General features: G+C 44.2%; 1 protein-coding gene across 3 annotated transcripts in view; it reads right to left on the bottom strand.

The window, feature by feature from the left end:
• Nucleotides 1-14,118, bottom strand: part of LOC144688512 (protein-tyrosine kinase 6-like) — a 42,644-nt gene extending 28,526 nt beyond the window's left edge. For all 3 annotated transcript variants that reach the window (XM_078555171.1, XM_078555173.1, XM_078555174.1), the window contains exons 1-4: nucleotides 13,608-14,118; nucleotides 8,411-8,532; nucleotides 5,249-5,415; nucleotides 3,122-3,290 (exon numbers count right to left, since the gene is read on the bottom strand). In XM_078555171.1, the coding sequence (XP_078411297.1) occupies nucleotides 3,122-3,290; nucleotides 5,249-5,415; nucleotides 8,411-8,532; nucleotides 13,608-13,966 (817 nt within the window). In that variant the 5' untranslated portion in view covers nucleotides 13,967-14,118. The remainder of the gene's footprint in view (nucleotides 1-3,121; nucleotides 3,291-5,248; nucleotides 5,416-8,410; nucleotides 8,533-13,607) is intronic.
• Nucleotides 14,119-17,300: the final 3,182 nt, after the last annotated feature.

Below are 17,300 nucleotides of genomic sequence, written 5' to 3'. Positions count from 1 at the left end.
GCTCAGTTTGGGTTCCGCCAGGGCCACTTAGCTCCTTACCTCATTACTTGGCTCAAATATGGACAAAAGAGCTGTACCCCCGAGATGAGGTGAGAGTGACTGCCCTTGACATCAAGGCAGCATTTGTCTGAGTGTGGCATCAAGCAGCCCTAGCAAAACTGGAGTCAATGGAAGTCAGGGGGAAAATTATCCGCTCATACCTAGCACAAATGAAGATGGTTGTGGTTGGTGGAGGTCTATCCTCTCAGTTCTAGGACATTACTGCAGGAGTTCCTCAGGGTCGTGTCCTAGGTGCAACCATATTCAGCTGTTTCATCAATGACCTTCCTTTCATTATAAGGTCGGAAGTGGGGATGTTTGCTGATGATTGCACAATATTCAGTGCCATTCGCGACTCCTCAGGTACTGAAGCAGTCCATGTCCAAATGCAGCAAGGCCTCGGCAATATCCAGGCTTGGACTGGCAAGTGGCAAGTAACATTCATGTCACACAAGTGTCAGGCAATGACCATCTCCAGCAAGAGAGAATCTAACTAACCCCCCCTCCCCTTGACATTCAATGGCATTACCATCGCTGAATCCCCCACTATCAACATCCTGGGGGGGTTACCATTGACCAGAAACTGAACTGGACCAGCTATATAAATACTGTGGCTATAAGAGCAGGTCAGAGGCTAGGAACCCTGCGGCGAGTAACTCACCTCCTGACTCCCCATTGCTTATCCACCATCTACAAGGCACAAGTCAGGAGTGTGATGGAATACTCTCCACTTGCCTGGATGAGTGCAGCTCCAACAACATTCAAGAAACTTGACACCATCCAAGGCAACGCAGCCCGCTTGATTGACACCCCATCCGCAAACATTCACTCCCTACACCACCGACAGCAGTGGGAGCTGTGTGCACCATCGACTAAATGCACCGCAGGAACTCACTAAGATCCTTAGACGCCTCTTCCAAACCCATGACTGCTATCACCTAGAAGGACAAGGGCAGCAGACACATGGGAACACAGCCATCTGGATGTTCCCCTCCAAGCCACTTACCATCCTGACTTGGAAATATATCACCGTTCCTTCACTGTCACTGGGTCAAAATCCTGGAACGCCCTCCCCAACAGCACTGTGGGTGTACCTACACCACATGGACTACAGCGGCTCAAGAAGGCAGCTCATCATTATCTTCTCAAGGGCAATTAGGGATGGGCAATAAATGCTGGTGTAGCCAGCTAAGCCCACATCCCATGGATAAATAAAAAAATTTATACCTGCCAGTATCTGTTATATTCATTATCTTCAGGTAGAAAATTGTTCTGAATTATTCACTTCTTTCACTGTTGTGACAATAATTCCAAAACTTTCTCTTAATAATTAATCTCATTGGCCGGATATTTACCAGTTCTTTGTCAAAGAGCTGGGAGGCAGGGATACTGGAAAATGGCATGACTGTCGAGGCTGATGTCCTCCAGCTACCATGCCATTTTTCCAGAAATGGGGAAGTTGGGTAAACATTGCCTCAACCTGGGAGCGCAATTGAGCCACTTAAGTAGCCAAAAAAAGGGTAATTTCTAACCTCCGTGGGCATTCAGCTTGCATTGGTGGTGTGGGGTGCCACCACCACATGGTGTCCAGTCCAGTGAAACATGGTGGCCTCACACTGCCTTTTTGGGCAAACTATGACCCATGGAGGCCCCTCCCCCTCCTCCCCACCGGCGGCAAAGGTCATTCCTGCGGCAATGGCACTGCCTTTGTTCTCTCATGACTATCCCCCCCTGTCACTGCCCGCAAGATTGCTGGGGCTGCTTGCCTGTCCCTGATGAGACGCCCTCTCCTTAGAGCTCCAACCTCAGCAATGGTTACTACTAGCAGTGGTGCTGCTGAGCTGCCGGATCTCTGACTGGGGCTTCTGCGGACTACACAAAATCCAGCCCATTGGCTCCATGACTAAGTGAAATGCTCATGCCGAAATTTAACTGTTACACTACGGAATGCTGCATGAATTTCTAATTAATGATTTAAACAACGCATTGAGAAAGAAAGCCAGTTTTTAGAAATGTTTCCACTGATGTTAATTAAGCAATGTTTGGAGCAGAAGAATGGTTCGAGCAGGTCTGAACATGTATAAACAATTTGTTGGCACTTTGTAATAAAATTAAATCAGGTACTTTCCAGCAAAATCAGCAAAAAACATGAAAATAGGCCCGTGTATTGCTGCATCCGAATGCAATGAAGCTTTAATTTATTAAAACATCAATGGACCGGTTTTTAATGACAATATTTGACTGGAAATTAAATTAAATTGAAATAACTGGGTAATTTCTTACAGATAATGCTAAAAAGTTTTGAAGAGGAATTAAAGATTTAACAGCTTACAAAACTGCTTAGAACTTGGTTTAATTCTTCAAGACAATGATCCGTTATCTTTAAAATACACTTAGCGGAAAATCAATAACATTTTCAAATACGACTTCAGTGCATACGTTTGTTGAAATGGGACTTTTAAACAAGGGTCTTGTAGTAGCTAGGGTGCCCAAATTGCTTTGTGGATCTGTATCTATTTACTAATGCCAAGAACAGACCTACAAAATTCAAACATGATAAACACCAACAAATAAGCTATATAAGCATAGATAAGCACAAATAAGGGACTTGACAGGGTAGACACCGGGAGGATGTTCCCACTTGTAGAGGAGACTAGAGCTAGGGGACATAGTTTAAGAATAACAGTTCTCCCTTTTAAGACCGAGATGAGGAGAATTTATTTTCTCTCAGAGGACAGCGGAGGATGGGTCATTGAATGTATTCAAGGCAGAGCTAGACAGGCTTTTGATGGACAAGAGAGTCAAGGGTTATGGCAGGCAGACAGGAAAGTCGAGTTGAGACCACAACCAGATCAGCCATGATCCTTTTGAATGGTGGAGCAGGCTCAAAGGGCCGAATGGCTTACTCCTGCTCCTAAGAAAGCCAGTGTTACCTAAACTATAAGGGTTGAACTGCCAGGCTTCAGAGGCGGCATATGGCCCATGGACTGCAGGTTGGGCACCCCTGCCCTATTTGAACCAACCACTTTAATGTTGAAGCTTCTGTGCTATCAGATCTCACTTCAGGTGCATGCATCCTTACCAACGTGGACTGTTTTGATGGCTACTTGAACTGTTTTATTCCAATATCCAGCATATACTTCTCCAAAATGTCCAGAACCCAGCTTTTTCGTAAAAGTAAACTCTTTCCTTGGTCGTTCCCAGTCATCCACAGTCAAATAGGACAAATCTCTTATATTTGGTCGATGTTGCTTCAAGTATAAAATACACACAAGAAGGCAATGAACATTTCTTTCAAGGGTTCATACGTATTGATTGTCAAAACAAAAAAGGATACTTAATTCCTCAACAATTGGCTTGCCAGTCACTTTTATGGGCTAATTGGGATATATTTTCTGTCTGCTGCTGTTCCTGAATGAACACTAGTTTTCTCATACTAAAATTCCTCTGAACACCAATTTCATCGCAGACATTATTCCATTTAAAATAAGTAGAAATGATAACTGTAGTAAGAAAAATATGCATCTTGAAATTAAGCGTTCATGCAGGAATAGTTTTGGTTGGAATATATTCACAAATACTTCATTTAAAGAACTTACTTACGATTTACATGTTGGCATTTTGCAGATTTTAAAAAATGAATCAACTGCCTTTAGGCATTATCAGATACTACACAAATATGAGGAAAAAGGAGAGTACACTTGGTTTTCTGCTTCCGCTGTTTATTTGCAATTTCATTGGAACCTCAGTTCAATTGGTAGCAGCCTCAACTTTAGGTCTTAGGTTGTAGGTTCAAGCCTGTTCCAGGTCTTGAGGACATAACGTAAGCTAATAATTCAGCACTAAAGGCGTAGTTCATTCTTGAAGATGTTGTCCTTCAGCTGAGATGCTAAATCAAGTGTCTGTTAAGGTGGACATTGACATTACTCTGGCACTACACAAAGGAGAGCGTTCTATTCACAGGGCTGAATTCTCCCCCCGCTGGGGGGGAAGTTGATGGGCAGGCGCGTACGGGCGCGCTTCCGATTGGCGCCCCCAATCGGAGGCGCGGTGCCATTTTACGTGGGCGGGCCAATTAAGGCCCGCCCAGCATGATGTCCACAGGGAAGCACTATGCCCTCCCTGTGTGGGCGGGGGGGACTTCCTAAAATTGAGAGTGTGCTGTTTCGCACATGCGCACGAAAGAACGCACTCATCTCCCTGAAGCTAAGTGCTGCCTCAGGGAGATCGGCTCGAAATGTAAAAATGATAAAAGTAGAAAACTAAAATTTCCCTTACATGTCCCCTCGTGTGACAATGTCACATGGGTTGGGACATGTCCACAATTTTTACACAATCTTTATTAAAAGTTTTAAAACCCTACATGAAACCTCATCCCACCCGTGGATGAGGTTTCATGTTTTTTCTAGTTGCCGCCGGGGCTCCTGGCCTGCCTGCCAGCCTTAAGGTTGGACGGGCAGGTCCTTTAATTGCTTAATTGATCCTGTCAATGACCTCAATTGGCCATTGACAGGTCAGCGGGCGCGCAGCTGATTTTGCTGCGCTCCCACCTTCCTGAAAATTTAAATCGGGCGTGGTGACATTGGGAGTTCCCCCTGACGTCACCGCGCGTCATTTTACACGTCGGCCAGTGGGCCTCGCTCCTGCTCGCCAACTCATAAAATTCAGCCCACAGAAAGATCTCACCAACAGCAATTAAGGCTTCATTCCATTTTTTTTGGATTGTGCAAAAAATACTAGCCAGGCATTTCTATCTAAAATTTCTCCCACGACTGAAATAAAGCGACCTAACTTTTATTGCCGTTTGTAAGATCCGGCTGCGTGCAGGGTATTTGCTGTGTTTTCTTATATACATTGTGCATTGGACCTATCTTATGAAGAATGTGAAATTGAAATTAACATGGTGTGATGAACTGACTTATGTATCCCTAGGTATGGAGCCTAGTCTGTCAGAAGCAAAATGACAGGCTGCACTTGCGCGATTTCCTGATATATGAGGCTCCATGCTGTGAACCTGCAATTAGAAAACTGGCCCACAATGTCAGGCAGTGCAATTGTTTTATATCAAGAAAAGGCTTGCATCCACAGAACACTGACTTCAGCCGCTTTTTGGCTTTCAAGCAAAGCTGTGTATTGCTCTCTTATTTGTAAAAAGCTTGAAGCTTATAAAAGAGACAATATGGATAGATTTTACTTAAAATCAACTTACTTTCAACAGACAAGGTGTAGTTAATCGGAGACCTGATCGAAGGCAATTTAATTTGTAGTATTCCACGAGTTCTTTCAGACTGGAAAATCGTATGATTGTATTCAGGCAAAACTGTTCAGTTTTATCTTGCACGACTCGATAGTGTCTTACAACGGCCCCATCTCGTACTGAAGAGGAAAGAGTAAAATTGGAATTCTATACGATATAGTAAGACAAAGAAGATTGTGAGAACCTGGCCAAATAATTTAACTGAACTCATTGGAACTCCAAAAACAAAAATAAATGGAAGCTTTCATTTGCCATTAGCCACTGCAGTCTCCCTGATTCAAATTCTAAAAGCCCTCTGCTTTTCCGTCTGTATTCACTGAGTGGAGTCATTGGACCAACAGTCAATAATGAAAGAAAAATGTTAGAAAAGAAAGTTAAGAAGTTGCACCCACTTGAATCAACAATAACTTGCACAATAAGGCAACTTTAACGTAGTGAAACATCACCAAACATTTCACAAAGTTTCAGTTGAACCTGGCACAATGGAGTTTTGAAAGTCGTCAAATAAGGAGGTTTTTAAAGATGTGAAAGAAACAGACTGGGTATAGGATGGGTAGAGTATGGCCTTGGAAGGATTTTGAAATAATGTACAGTTAATCAAAGTCAGGATAGGGGTGAAGGATGAATGGGAGTTAAAACAAGATTGAATTCCGGGGTTGGGTTTGTATGAGTTAGAGTTTATGTAGACCAATGAGGAAAGCTTTAGAGAAGCTAAGCTTGTAGGTGAAAAGGGCATAGACATGGGTTTTACTGGAGCTGAAGTAAGGATGGATGGAGATGATCAATATTAGGGAACCCAATGAAAGCAGTCTTAGTGATTGCTTGGAAATAAGCTCAAAGTCAAACAGGGCTAAACAATTGAGCACTGTTGAGTATAATCTGAATCGGGGTTGGGGTAGCTGAATTGGTGAAAATGTGCACTATTTTTGGCAATTGAACAGCAATGGCTTTGGTTTTGCCAGTGTTAAACTACAGGACATTTTGGTCATCCATGAGTTAATGCTGGGCAAGCAGCTGGATGGAATAACAATGCTATGGAGTCTGGTTGCTGCTGGAAGGCTTATTGCACTAGCAAAGCTGAATATCACCAGCATTCAAACAGAAGCTGATTCCAAGCTTATTGATGTTGCTGAGGGCAGCACTTGGATCAAGAATAGAAGATTTCTAATGATGGGACCTTTAGCCACATTGGAAATGGACATGAAGGCCCAGAAGGAGAAATCATTCCTAGAGATGTATTGGCTTAATTGGACCAAGTAGGAATGAAAACATGGAAGGATTGTTACACAGATGTAGACGAGAGGTGGTGGAGGAGTATGGGCAACAGGGTTGAAGATAATGGAGAAGTTGAAGAGGTTAAGAAGCGATATTACAGTTCCATTACAGTCACACAGGATACTGGCAACTTTGAAGAATTCAACATCAATAATCAGGCAGTTGAAAAGGTTTGGAAAGGGAATGATGTGAAAAGTGTGCATGGAGGTGGGCATAGATATCCAAAGTGAAGTTTTTAATGGGTTTTGAGCCATTTCTCAATCTCAGCGACTTTATCGTTTTTTTTCAAAATTTTGGCCCAAATCTTATGGACTCTGGATTGTTGGAGACATGTACAACTGTGTGTCAAGACCCTGTGGAAGTCCTTCCCATGGGCAATTCCCCTGATTCCTGGAACCCTCGGTGAATGTTTCTGACTGAGTTAGCATTGGAGACTTAGGACAGATCCACGGTACTTACCCTGGATAGTTACTCAGGAAATGTTAGACAGATTAAAACCTGGTCTAACATCTGGTTAACTCAACAATTGACCACCCACCCCCTCCGACAATCACCTCACCTCCCAATTAATCCCGACCTGAGCCAACAAACCCCCCAGTCAGATCTGTCGTCCCTTCTATCCCCTCGACCCCAATATCCCTCCCCTACCAGTCCTGACTTTCCCCAACCTAACCCGACCACCTCCCAACTGGCCCCGACTACCCGCAGTCCCTTCTACTCCCACTGACCCCACTACTTCTCCCCCACCAGTACTGACTACCCTCTGACCTAACGCAACTACTCCCCTTGCCAACTGGACCCGACTAACCCCCGACTTGACTGGCCCCCAACTAGACTACCCCCAATGCTACGCGACTACCCTCTCACCCAACCTGACCACCCATTCACCCACCTACCCACCTCACTAATCTCCCACCTACCAACTCATCTACCTACCCACCTACCCACTCACCCACTTACCCATCTACCAACTCACCCACCTAGCCACTCATGCACCTACCCACTTACCCAGTTACCCACTCACTCACCTCACCCACCCACCTATCCATCTCATTCACCTACCCACTAACCAACTCATCCACCTACTGACCTACCCGCCTTCCCACTCACCTATCTACCCACTGATCCATGCACCAACCTACCCACCTACTCACCCATTCACTAACCCACACTGGACCGTTAAACTTACCAGACAGAATTTGGCAGCTAGTGCCATAAGATGGGTTGAGTCCTGACTTCTCCCAACTCTACTCTGCTCCAACAGTGTTCCCTGGGGTACGCTGCGCTGTGCATTTCTGTGACAGGCAGGATCGGAAGATCCTGGAAGAAATGTGTAGCAGCATCTACTTACATGAACAGGTCTTGATATTCTGCCTTAGGATATCCTCACCAATGGGACAAACAGCCCTTTACGTAACCAGCAAATAAGAAATATAGGCACAAATAGGATTGAGTTCTCTGGGCTTTGAGAGCTTGAATCAGCCTTGGGAGTAGCAAGTGGCCCTGGGCTATAGGTTGAACACCTTGCATTATGCTTCACAAAAATAAAAATTTTGTTCTGGCTCTGTTGAGAGAGGAAATGAAGATGCTGATTGTAGACTGTTCCTGTGCAGGAAATCTGGTTCAGGTTTAACCACAAACTGACTAGATATGTGGTTTTGACTGACCTGTTGCAAATGATCAGCAGCGGTTATGAAACTCAACCATTACTCCACAATAAAGATCCAAATAATATTTACAGCAACTCCTAAATTTCTCATGATATCTAATAAAATACATTAGGTGATATCTAGTGCATGAGTTGGTAGAAAACATTGTTTACTTGTATAAAATGCTTACCAGATAATGCATGCCCATTTTCTTGATTTTCACTTTCACGAATAAGGAAAGACCCAGTTTTAGTTTGGGTAGACAGAAGAATAACTTTTGCTTCAGATCGGCTGAGTTTCCCAGCATACCAGCTACAAAAAGAATGGTATATAAAGTCCAGCAGGAAAAAAAGATAGGATTGTCAATAACCCGCAGCAGGGATGTAATTTGCTAATAAGCACTCTGAGTGTGTAAGGCCCACATCAAGAGTGTGTATTCATAACGTTGATGCTAGTTGAAATTTAACTGTGTGATCCTGGTCATTTCTTGATCTCTGCTAAGTCAAGAATTAAATTGTTTCCAACTATCTTGCATTTTACTCAGGCTATTGGGAAAGTATTCATTTTATTTGCGCTGGTTTAATGTAAGATAACTTGAACAGGCTAAACGTGATGTCATATCATTAGAAATAGACTTACAAATGTAAATTCCAACACCATCTGCATTGAGCTCTTTGTAATGTTGGGGTTTTTAAGTTAATCATTCCTCAGGTGAAACTTTGAAGTTCCAATCTTAGTGGGACTCAGGACTGAGACATTTTTAATTATTCTTACACAATTCAATCTAAAGAAACAACTCCAAATTTTTGCTGTTTGTGTGATGTTACATAGACTGGTGTTATGGGTTACATATACTTAGACTGAAACCACATTACAAAATTATGAACATGAAACTATATCACTGAAAATATTCCTGTCAGATCTGACCTTTCAATCTGATACTCCCTCTTCATTAATTAAGAATCCCTAAGAAAATAAGAAATAGGAACTTGAGTATGTCATATGACCTTTTGAGCATACTGTGCCATTCAGCAGGATCACGGTTGATTTTCTACCTCAAATTGCTTGTTGTATTGCACAGGAAGAATTTTCCGGTCGGTGAGCGGGGGCGGGGCCCGCTTGCCGAGGCATAAAATGACACGCGGTGACATCGGGCGAGCGTCCTGACGTCACCGCGCGTCATTTAGATTCAGTTCGGTGGACGCGCAGCCGCAGAACTATCAAAGGCCTATTAAGGCCATTAAGAAAGTAATTAAAGTTGTTTACAACGCTGCCCGTCTAACCTTAAGGTTGGTGGGTAGGCGAAGAGCCCAAGTGGCCTTCGCATTTTTCATGAAACCTCATCCACAGGTGGGATGAGGTTTCATGAAGGGTTTATCAATTAAATAAAAATTTTTGAAAAAATTAATGGACATGTCCCAGCTGATGTGACAGTTTCACATGAGGGGACATGTCCTTAAAAATTTTTTTTCCTTTATTAAATTTTTCAGAACTTAAACTAATCTCCCTGAGGCACAGAGGTGCCTCAGGGAGATTTCTGTGCTCTTTCGAGTGCATGCACGAAAGAGCACAGGCCCTGACTCAGGGAATCCCCCCCCGCGCCCACACAGGGAGCGCTCAGCTTAATTAGTCCACCCACGTAAAATGGCGGCACGCACCCGATCAGGGGCGCTGATCGGGTTCGCGCCTGCTCCCGCCCACCACCGCACAACCCCCCCAACGGGGGGAAAATTCAGCTCCATGTTAACTTTCTACAATTCATGTAGAAGGACACTTAGGTCCTTCAGAATGCAAACATTTCCCAGTCTCCCACCATTCAAAACATTTATTGTTTTTTACTTTTCTAATCAAAGTGGATAACTCCACACTTCGCCAAATTGTATTTCATCTGCCATGTTGTTACCTACTCACCCAACCTGTCCATAACCCTCTGGCCTGTTTGCATCCTCCTCATTACTTACTTTCTCATCTAACTTTGCATTATCAGCAAACCTAGACATGTTATACTCAGACCCCTTATTTGAGTAATTGATATAGATTGTAAATAGCTGAGGCCCATGTATTGCTTCTTGTGGCACCCATTGGATACACCTGTCAACCTGAAAATATCTGTTTATTCCTACTCTCTGTTTTCAGTCCACTAACCAATCCTCAATCCATACTATTACCCCCAATCCCATGAGTCCTAATCTTGTATGCCACCTAATCGGAAACTTTTTAAAAATCCACATACACTGCATCCACTGGTTTCCCTTATCCATCCTACAAGGTCTAAGTTACAGCAGTGGCTACCTTTCAAAAGGACTTAATTAGCTACAAAGTCTTTGTGAAATTCTGTCTTTTACTGGGGCATGAAAATTAAGTGGATGTTCGCAAGGGTTCAAAATACATGCGGGCAGCAGACGAATTTGCCCTGGAAACCTCACAAATAGTCCTTGAAAACTCAATGACCAGAGTGAAATATTCAAGAAATGTCACCCCTGTGCATTTTGATTGGAGGAGCAGCGAGCATGGAGACAGAATCTGTGAGGAGCTGTTCCTCCAATCACAGATTCTGTCTCTCCCATGTTGCTGCTCCAACTCCTCCAATCACAGGTTCCCTTCCTCCTGCTCTTTTTTGTCTGATCTTGTTTTTTTACCTTGGTGGGGTATCTGGTTTTTTTGGGCAGCTGCACAGCCTGAATATTGGACAGGATTCCATCCTAGGCTTTGGGCATCCACCCAGCAGCTTGTTGAGTCCTTCATCTTTGCAGATGGCGAGCTACAGATAGTGGGGGATGATACAGGTCTTCCTGTCCTGGGTCGCATTGCTGGCCAGCTCTGGGATCTCAATGGTGGGAGCTCCGGCCTTGACATGCTCGGCATAGTGCTTGCATGGCAGCTGGAGGATGTGGCCGATGGGGAACTGGAGGAGTGGGTCTTGGCTTTGGACTGAGCAGGTACCAGCCACTGGGGCTGCTGTAAGGTAGGAGCCTTCGCAGCTCCACAGTCTCTCTGTCCTGCAGCTATCCACTGCCAGCGGAAGCTCGCTAGGCCCCAGCTCCAGGCCCTGAGGGACTTACCTATAACTGTGTCCAGGCCTGGCTTCAGTGGGGGCAGGGCAGTACCTTGGGAGTGGCTGACATTGGTGTGTGTCTCCCTCCTACCCCAATGGGGGGTGGAGAGTGGTAATAGGGTATTATCCTGTGGCTGTTTTATTAAATTCTGTTCAGTAATTTGGTACCTTGAACTGATATTTCTAACAAAGTGTCATAAACCAGAATCGAGTGCCAACACACAGCACAGTGAGGAAACGCTAACGTAAGTTGTCAGTGAAGCTCAGTGGGCTTACAATTGAAATTCTTTATTAGATTATAACATTGAATCTCATTCCTTATGTTAACATTCTCAGTAGATTTACACCCATGCTCTTTCTCTATAGATCTAAGATTTATGTTTTATTGCATCAAATAGTTAGAATTTGAGATGAATCTGGTCTTAATTTATTAATGTAAATAGGGAATTGTACTTAGAATCCAAATGTGAGAGAAAATACCAAGAAACTGAGGAAGAATAGTATCCTGCACTTCTTATACGCAAATGAAAAACGAACCCCTGGAACCCAAAAAGTACCCCAGAAACTTAAAAAGGAACCCTCGAGAAAATATCAAGAGCCCTCAAAAAAAATTATTTTGACCCCTGGCCTGTGACTCCTGCTGAAAATGCATGGGGGCTAAATTCAACGGCCCGCGAAAATGAGAACATTGCTTCTGATGCATGCAGCGGGCCAATTTTGTGCTGCCTGCAAATTTACACGATTGCAGTGCGCAGCCAGTATTACCCATGGTGCTGAATGGCTGCACACCTCAGCAGAAGGCCCAAAATCGTGAGAGGCTAGCAGCAGTTAAAGCTGGCTCGGACCTCTTAGAGGGTAGGTTCGCTTTGGCTTCAGGAGGTGCTAGAAGTCATTTTATCACTCATTCTGACCTAGGAAAGGCACAAGTATGGCACAACATGGTGAAAGAGGCTGGGCTCCAAGTTTTCTGATGCTAACTGGGAATCTTGCTTTATCCACATGGGGCCAGGAGACCGTTCAGAAAAGTTCTCAGGAAGAAATGGGAGAAGATAGCCGTCTAGGTCAATGGCAGAAGCTAAGCTCTCAGGGCCTGGAAGCAAAGCCACAAAAAGTTCAATGACCTTACCAAAGTGGTCAAGGTCAGTGAATGTACCTTCAAATCACCAACTGCACCACTAACCTCAGACACTGCTCAATACACCATACCTCCATCACTCACCCACCAACAATCTCTATCAATCAGGACTTGTACATAACATTTATAGCTTCTCTTCAGCCTCACATACATATCACTGATAGAAACCTCACATTCATATCTCACAGCCTGTAAACATGTCTAGCTATTCCACTATGACAGCCAGATTAGCCAAGCAGATTGCATGATACTTAGCGGCACACTTTTCTCTTTTTCAAGACAAGGTGGCTCACAATTGGAGGCAGCAGGTTTTTTTAAAAATTCCTTTATGGGATGTGAACGTCACTGGCAAGGCCACCCATCCCTAATTGCCCTTGAAAAGGTGCTGGTGAGCTGCCTCTTGAACTGCTGCAGTCCATCTAGCGTAGGTACACCCAGAGTGCTGGGAGGAAAAGATGGAGCTACATGTCCTTACTGCTATGGAGGAAATGGTGCTTTCCATCATTAGAGCAGAGTCATTGCTGAGGCTGCAGCCAGCAGTAGGGTTGAAATGATGGAAGATGATGGTGTCTTCATATCTAATCCTCCTCCTATTTCACTTCCTCCTTATTCCACAATCTTGCCCGATCAAGCAGGTTTCTTTGTCCTGGATGGTGTAGAGCTGAGTTTTGTTGGAGCTGCAGTCATCCAGGTAAGTGGAGAGTATTCCATCACACTCTACCTGTCCTGTTACCTTCAGGGATCTGTGAATATGCACTCCAGGATACACTTCTTGACATCCTCCCATTTATTGTGTATTTTCTTGCCTTGTTTGCTCTTCCCCAATGCAATATCTCACACTCCTCCGGATTAAATTCCATTTGACACTTTTTGGTCCGCCTGATCAGCCCATTGACACCTTCCTGCAGTCTCCAGCTTTCTTCCTCACTATTAACCCCCAGGGCCAACTTCACCTATCCCAATACTCCAAAGGCAGAATGGATTAAAACCCAAAACTGAACTAAATCAATTCACAGCCTCTCTGTCAAACAAATCCAGGAATTAGATCTTGGATAGATATATACCTCCATACTCCCTCCGTTTCAGGAGGTAATCAGGCAGAAACAGCCACAAACATCACCCTTGTCTCCAATGCATCCACAACGGAGATGCATGTTTGCAACTTAAAAGCTACGAAAAATATGTGAAATCACTTACGATTCTGTGGCTAAACTTTCTTTCTTAGCAACATAATTATAAGGGATATATCCTGTGCGCTCGCCATTGGAACAGTTTCGTTTCCTTGCAAACCACCAAGTTCCAGAAGAACGATCATCGTCGTTAAGGATTTCAAGTTCCTCGCCAGCTCTAAAAGTCAGTTCGTCACTTGACCGGGCGCGAAAATCGTACAGTGCCATGTAAACGGTGTGTCGGGTCTCCAGGGAATCAGAGAACAGAGAAGTTCGAGGCGATGGTAAATCTTTCTCCCTCTCTCCCTCGGAGTTCCCCTCTGAAGCGAAGATTACATCCCACACCGAATTTAAACAGGGACAAACCCTTCGCAAGGCTTTGGCCATGAAGGTGGAGCTGGAGGTGATTATCACAGCTCTCCTCCTCCACTCCTTCTCACGCCGAGGGCCATTCCCCAAATGGAAACTTCAGTATTTTTCAACCTTACTTCCTTGCTACTTTCATTTATGTAATACATGAGTTTTGTTAAAAATAACGCTGTGCCGGTTAAACCACGCCTCGTCGTTGAGCTGCCAGCTCATGTCCATTCTTTGTGGCGATACGGAAACCAACCGAGCACTTCATTGCTAGTCTAAATCCAATTAGTGTGAAGGCAAAATAGAATGAGGAACATGAGATGTATATCTTGGTATAATGTGCAAGATGTGTTACTGTACTAAGGCACCAGCCAGTCCAGTAATTTGGATAATATTTCTGCACCCATTCACTGGGTTGGTCAGTTGGCACAGGAGAGGAAATGCACCTCAACACTCTGACCTGTGCCCGCACCCCCCAATCTTCCCTAACTTCAACATTTGGCAGCTAGCTCTACTTCACTCCTAGCATCATCATTCTTCACTGTGCCTTTCTGAATCAAGTCAGCTCTGGTTTAGTTGGAAACACTCTCGCCTTTGATTCACAAGGTTCTGTGTTCAAGTCTCATTCCAGAGCTCGAGCATAACAATCAAGGCTAACACTCCAGTGCAGCATTGAGGGAGTCATGGGTGCTGTCTTTCTGATGAGATGTTAAAGCAAGGCATCACCTGCCTGCTCTGGTGGATATAAAAGATCCCATGTTACTATTACAAAAACAAAAGCAAGGGGGTATCCACAATGCCCTGGCCAGTATTTATCACTCAAACAACATTGGAAAAACAGATTATCTGGTCATTATCACTTTGCTGTTTGTGAGAGTTTGCTGCGTGCGACTGGTTAATCTGGTGCATCTAGTGTCAGATGAAGACAGCATGCTTTGCACTTTTGTGTGCTAGGTTGCGTCATTTTCAGCCCACATTGCTGGCGAACAGCAATGTGAAAAAGATAGTCAAATGTGTAAATCCGTCCCTGTCAGTACACAGCCTCTCCATTGGCACGTCCTCAGCTGTGCCGCCTCATGGCAACACACCATAACTGGGTCCCTCGCGGCCCCTGACTAAAGCCTCAGAGGAACTTGGAGGAGGTTTGGCCCTCAGACATGCAGTAAGCAGGCTCGCCGGCATGTGGACATGGCCTGGCACTCATGAGCCAAACTATGGACGAATAGCTCCAATGCCTTGTAGATACCTCGGGAGAGTTGAAGGTTAAGGGAGTAAACCCTGACAAAAAAATCAGGAGTGGAGCTCAAAGGCTTGTTTGTTGTTTCCCTTGTTATGAATGTCTAATTTTATGATTCATACGTTTTATGAGCATAACTTTTATTTTGGGAATTGAAATTATTAACTGTGGGATAAATGAAAACACTTAGGTTTGAGAGTGACAGACAAATCATAGCGTGCCCTATGTTTATTTACAAAGGTCATAATGGGACTTTTGGAAGCTAAATATTAGGAAACTTTTCTAGGCTTCTTGCTGGGGGCAGGATGTCTACAGCTGTCCCAATAAGGGGTTTAAGTTATTCCTACAGTTTCCCAGAATAAAGGGAAGATTTGGGAATTGGATATAATTAACTAACTTCCTGTCTGGAATATCCCAGGTGCACCACATTGCTATGGAAATAGGTTATGCATGGAGGTGCCCTTTGTTTTTAGTTCATCTTTGTGATTTTTCACGGAAAGAGCAATTGGTGATTTGGAAGCCACAGGGGTCAGAAGAGAGAAGATTGCCAGCAGTTGGTCCTTTAAAGTAGCTGGAGCCAGTAGCAAAGCACTAGAACCAGTAGCAAAGTATTATCAGGAGTCAAGGGTGCCTTCTGATTTGAAGTCTCTAAGCAAGAATGCAGTCAAACTCATGCTTGAGTTATGCAGTCCACAATTGTGACGTATTGTAGGAGAGTTGGAGGGTTCACCTAGCAGATGCTAGTGGAAGGACTTCCCAAGAAATTTTATACCTGAATAGCTAGAATAGGTGAACACTAACGAGAACCAAAGTGAATTCCTGAGAGCTGTGGCATATCTTGATTTGATCTCAAGGAGAAATGAATGAACCCTCAAGACCCTGTACAATATTGAGGGAACTTTTGGGTGGAAGTACAAGTGTTTATGCTGTTTTGAAATTTTCAGGTTTAAAGTAAAATATAATGTTAAGTTAGTAGTGCTTGCTTTGTTTGAGCCTTGTACAGTAAAAGTTTTTGTTCAAAAAGTGAAATCGTGTGGCATAGTTCTTTCAGTTAATAGCTGGGAGTTTGGATTTCTTTTTAAAAGTTACTGGTCCCTACTGAGATCGTACAGTCTAAATATGTCACCTTTCTGGCAACTCCTGTAGCTAAGCTGGTGCCAAATGTAGTGCTTTGCATTCCTTTGGAGTCAACCAGGGAGGCTGAAAGGAGGGACAATTTGGACAGGCCAGGGTCTCCATAAATTTTGCCCAGAGGACACTCCAGGTCGCTGCAGAGCGTCAACACAACATGGGACACAGCAATTTCGAGTGAAAAACCCAACTGGATTGGTACAGAGAACAGGTGCTTGGGGCTGCCTCCGATGACGGGAGCGACCATTGTAACTCACTGGTCAGCCACCTCCCACCTCAAGTTGGGAAGCCCTCGAATAGTAAGTTGCTGACTCAACACAATCTATCTGTTTCAATGGGTGCTTGGAGCTTAGAGTCCCTGCTCAACAATTGGATGGAATCCATTGCACCAAGCAAACAAACAGAAAGAAGATGTCAATACTTTGATTGGCAAGGTGGAATGTTAGGACCATATGCATGGGACTGACAGATGATTTGCAGCTGGTCAATAACACATGCACAAGAGAGCTGTGAGGACATGAGACTCGATAGGTTGAACATGGACATAGCATCCCTACAAGAGACTAGGCTTGCCCAGAGTGAATCACTGAAAGGAAAACATGACACATTCACCTGGCAGGAGAAGAGTTCAGAAGAAATGCATGAGCAAGGTGTAGGCTTCGCTGTAAGAAACTCACTACTCTCAATGTTAGAACCCTCACAAATGGTTCGGAATGTGTTCCCTCCATCTAACTCACAACTCAAATAGGGCCAATTAACCTCATGGGTATCTATTCTCCAATGTTGTGCTCCACTGCAGAAACAAAAGTCAAGTTCTATGAGGAGACTGACGCTGCTATCAGCAGAATCCCTAAGTCAGAACATGTTTACCTACTGGAGGATTTCAATGCAAGAGTGGGCGCAGACCGTGAGGCATGGCCCTCCTACCTCAGACATTATGGTCTGGGAAAGATAAATGAGAACCGGCATAGACTTCTTGAGATTTGCTGCCACCAA

Source organism: Cetorhinus maximus, chromosome 13 (assembly GCF_964194155.1).
Source record: "Cetorhinus maximus chromosome 13, sCetMax3.hap1.1, whole genome shotgun sequence".
In the NCBI taxonomy this organism is placed as follows: domain Eukaryota; kingdom Metazoa; phylum Chordata; class Chondrichthyes; order Lamniformes; family Cetorhinidae; genus Cetorhinus; species Cetorhinus maximus.
This window is presented reverse-complemented; position numbering and strand designations above follow the sequence as displayed.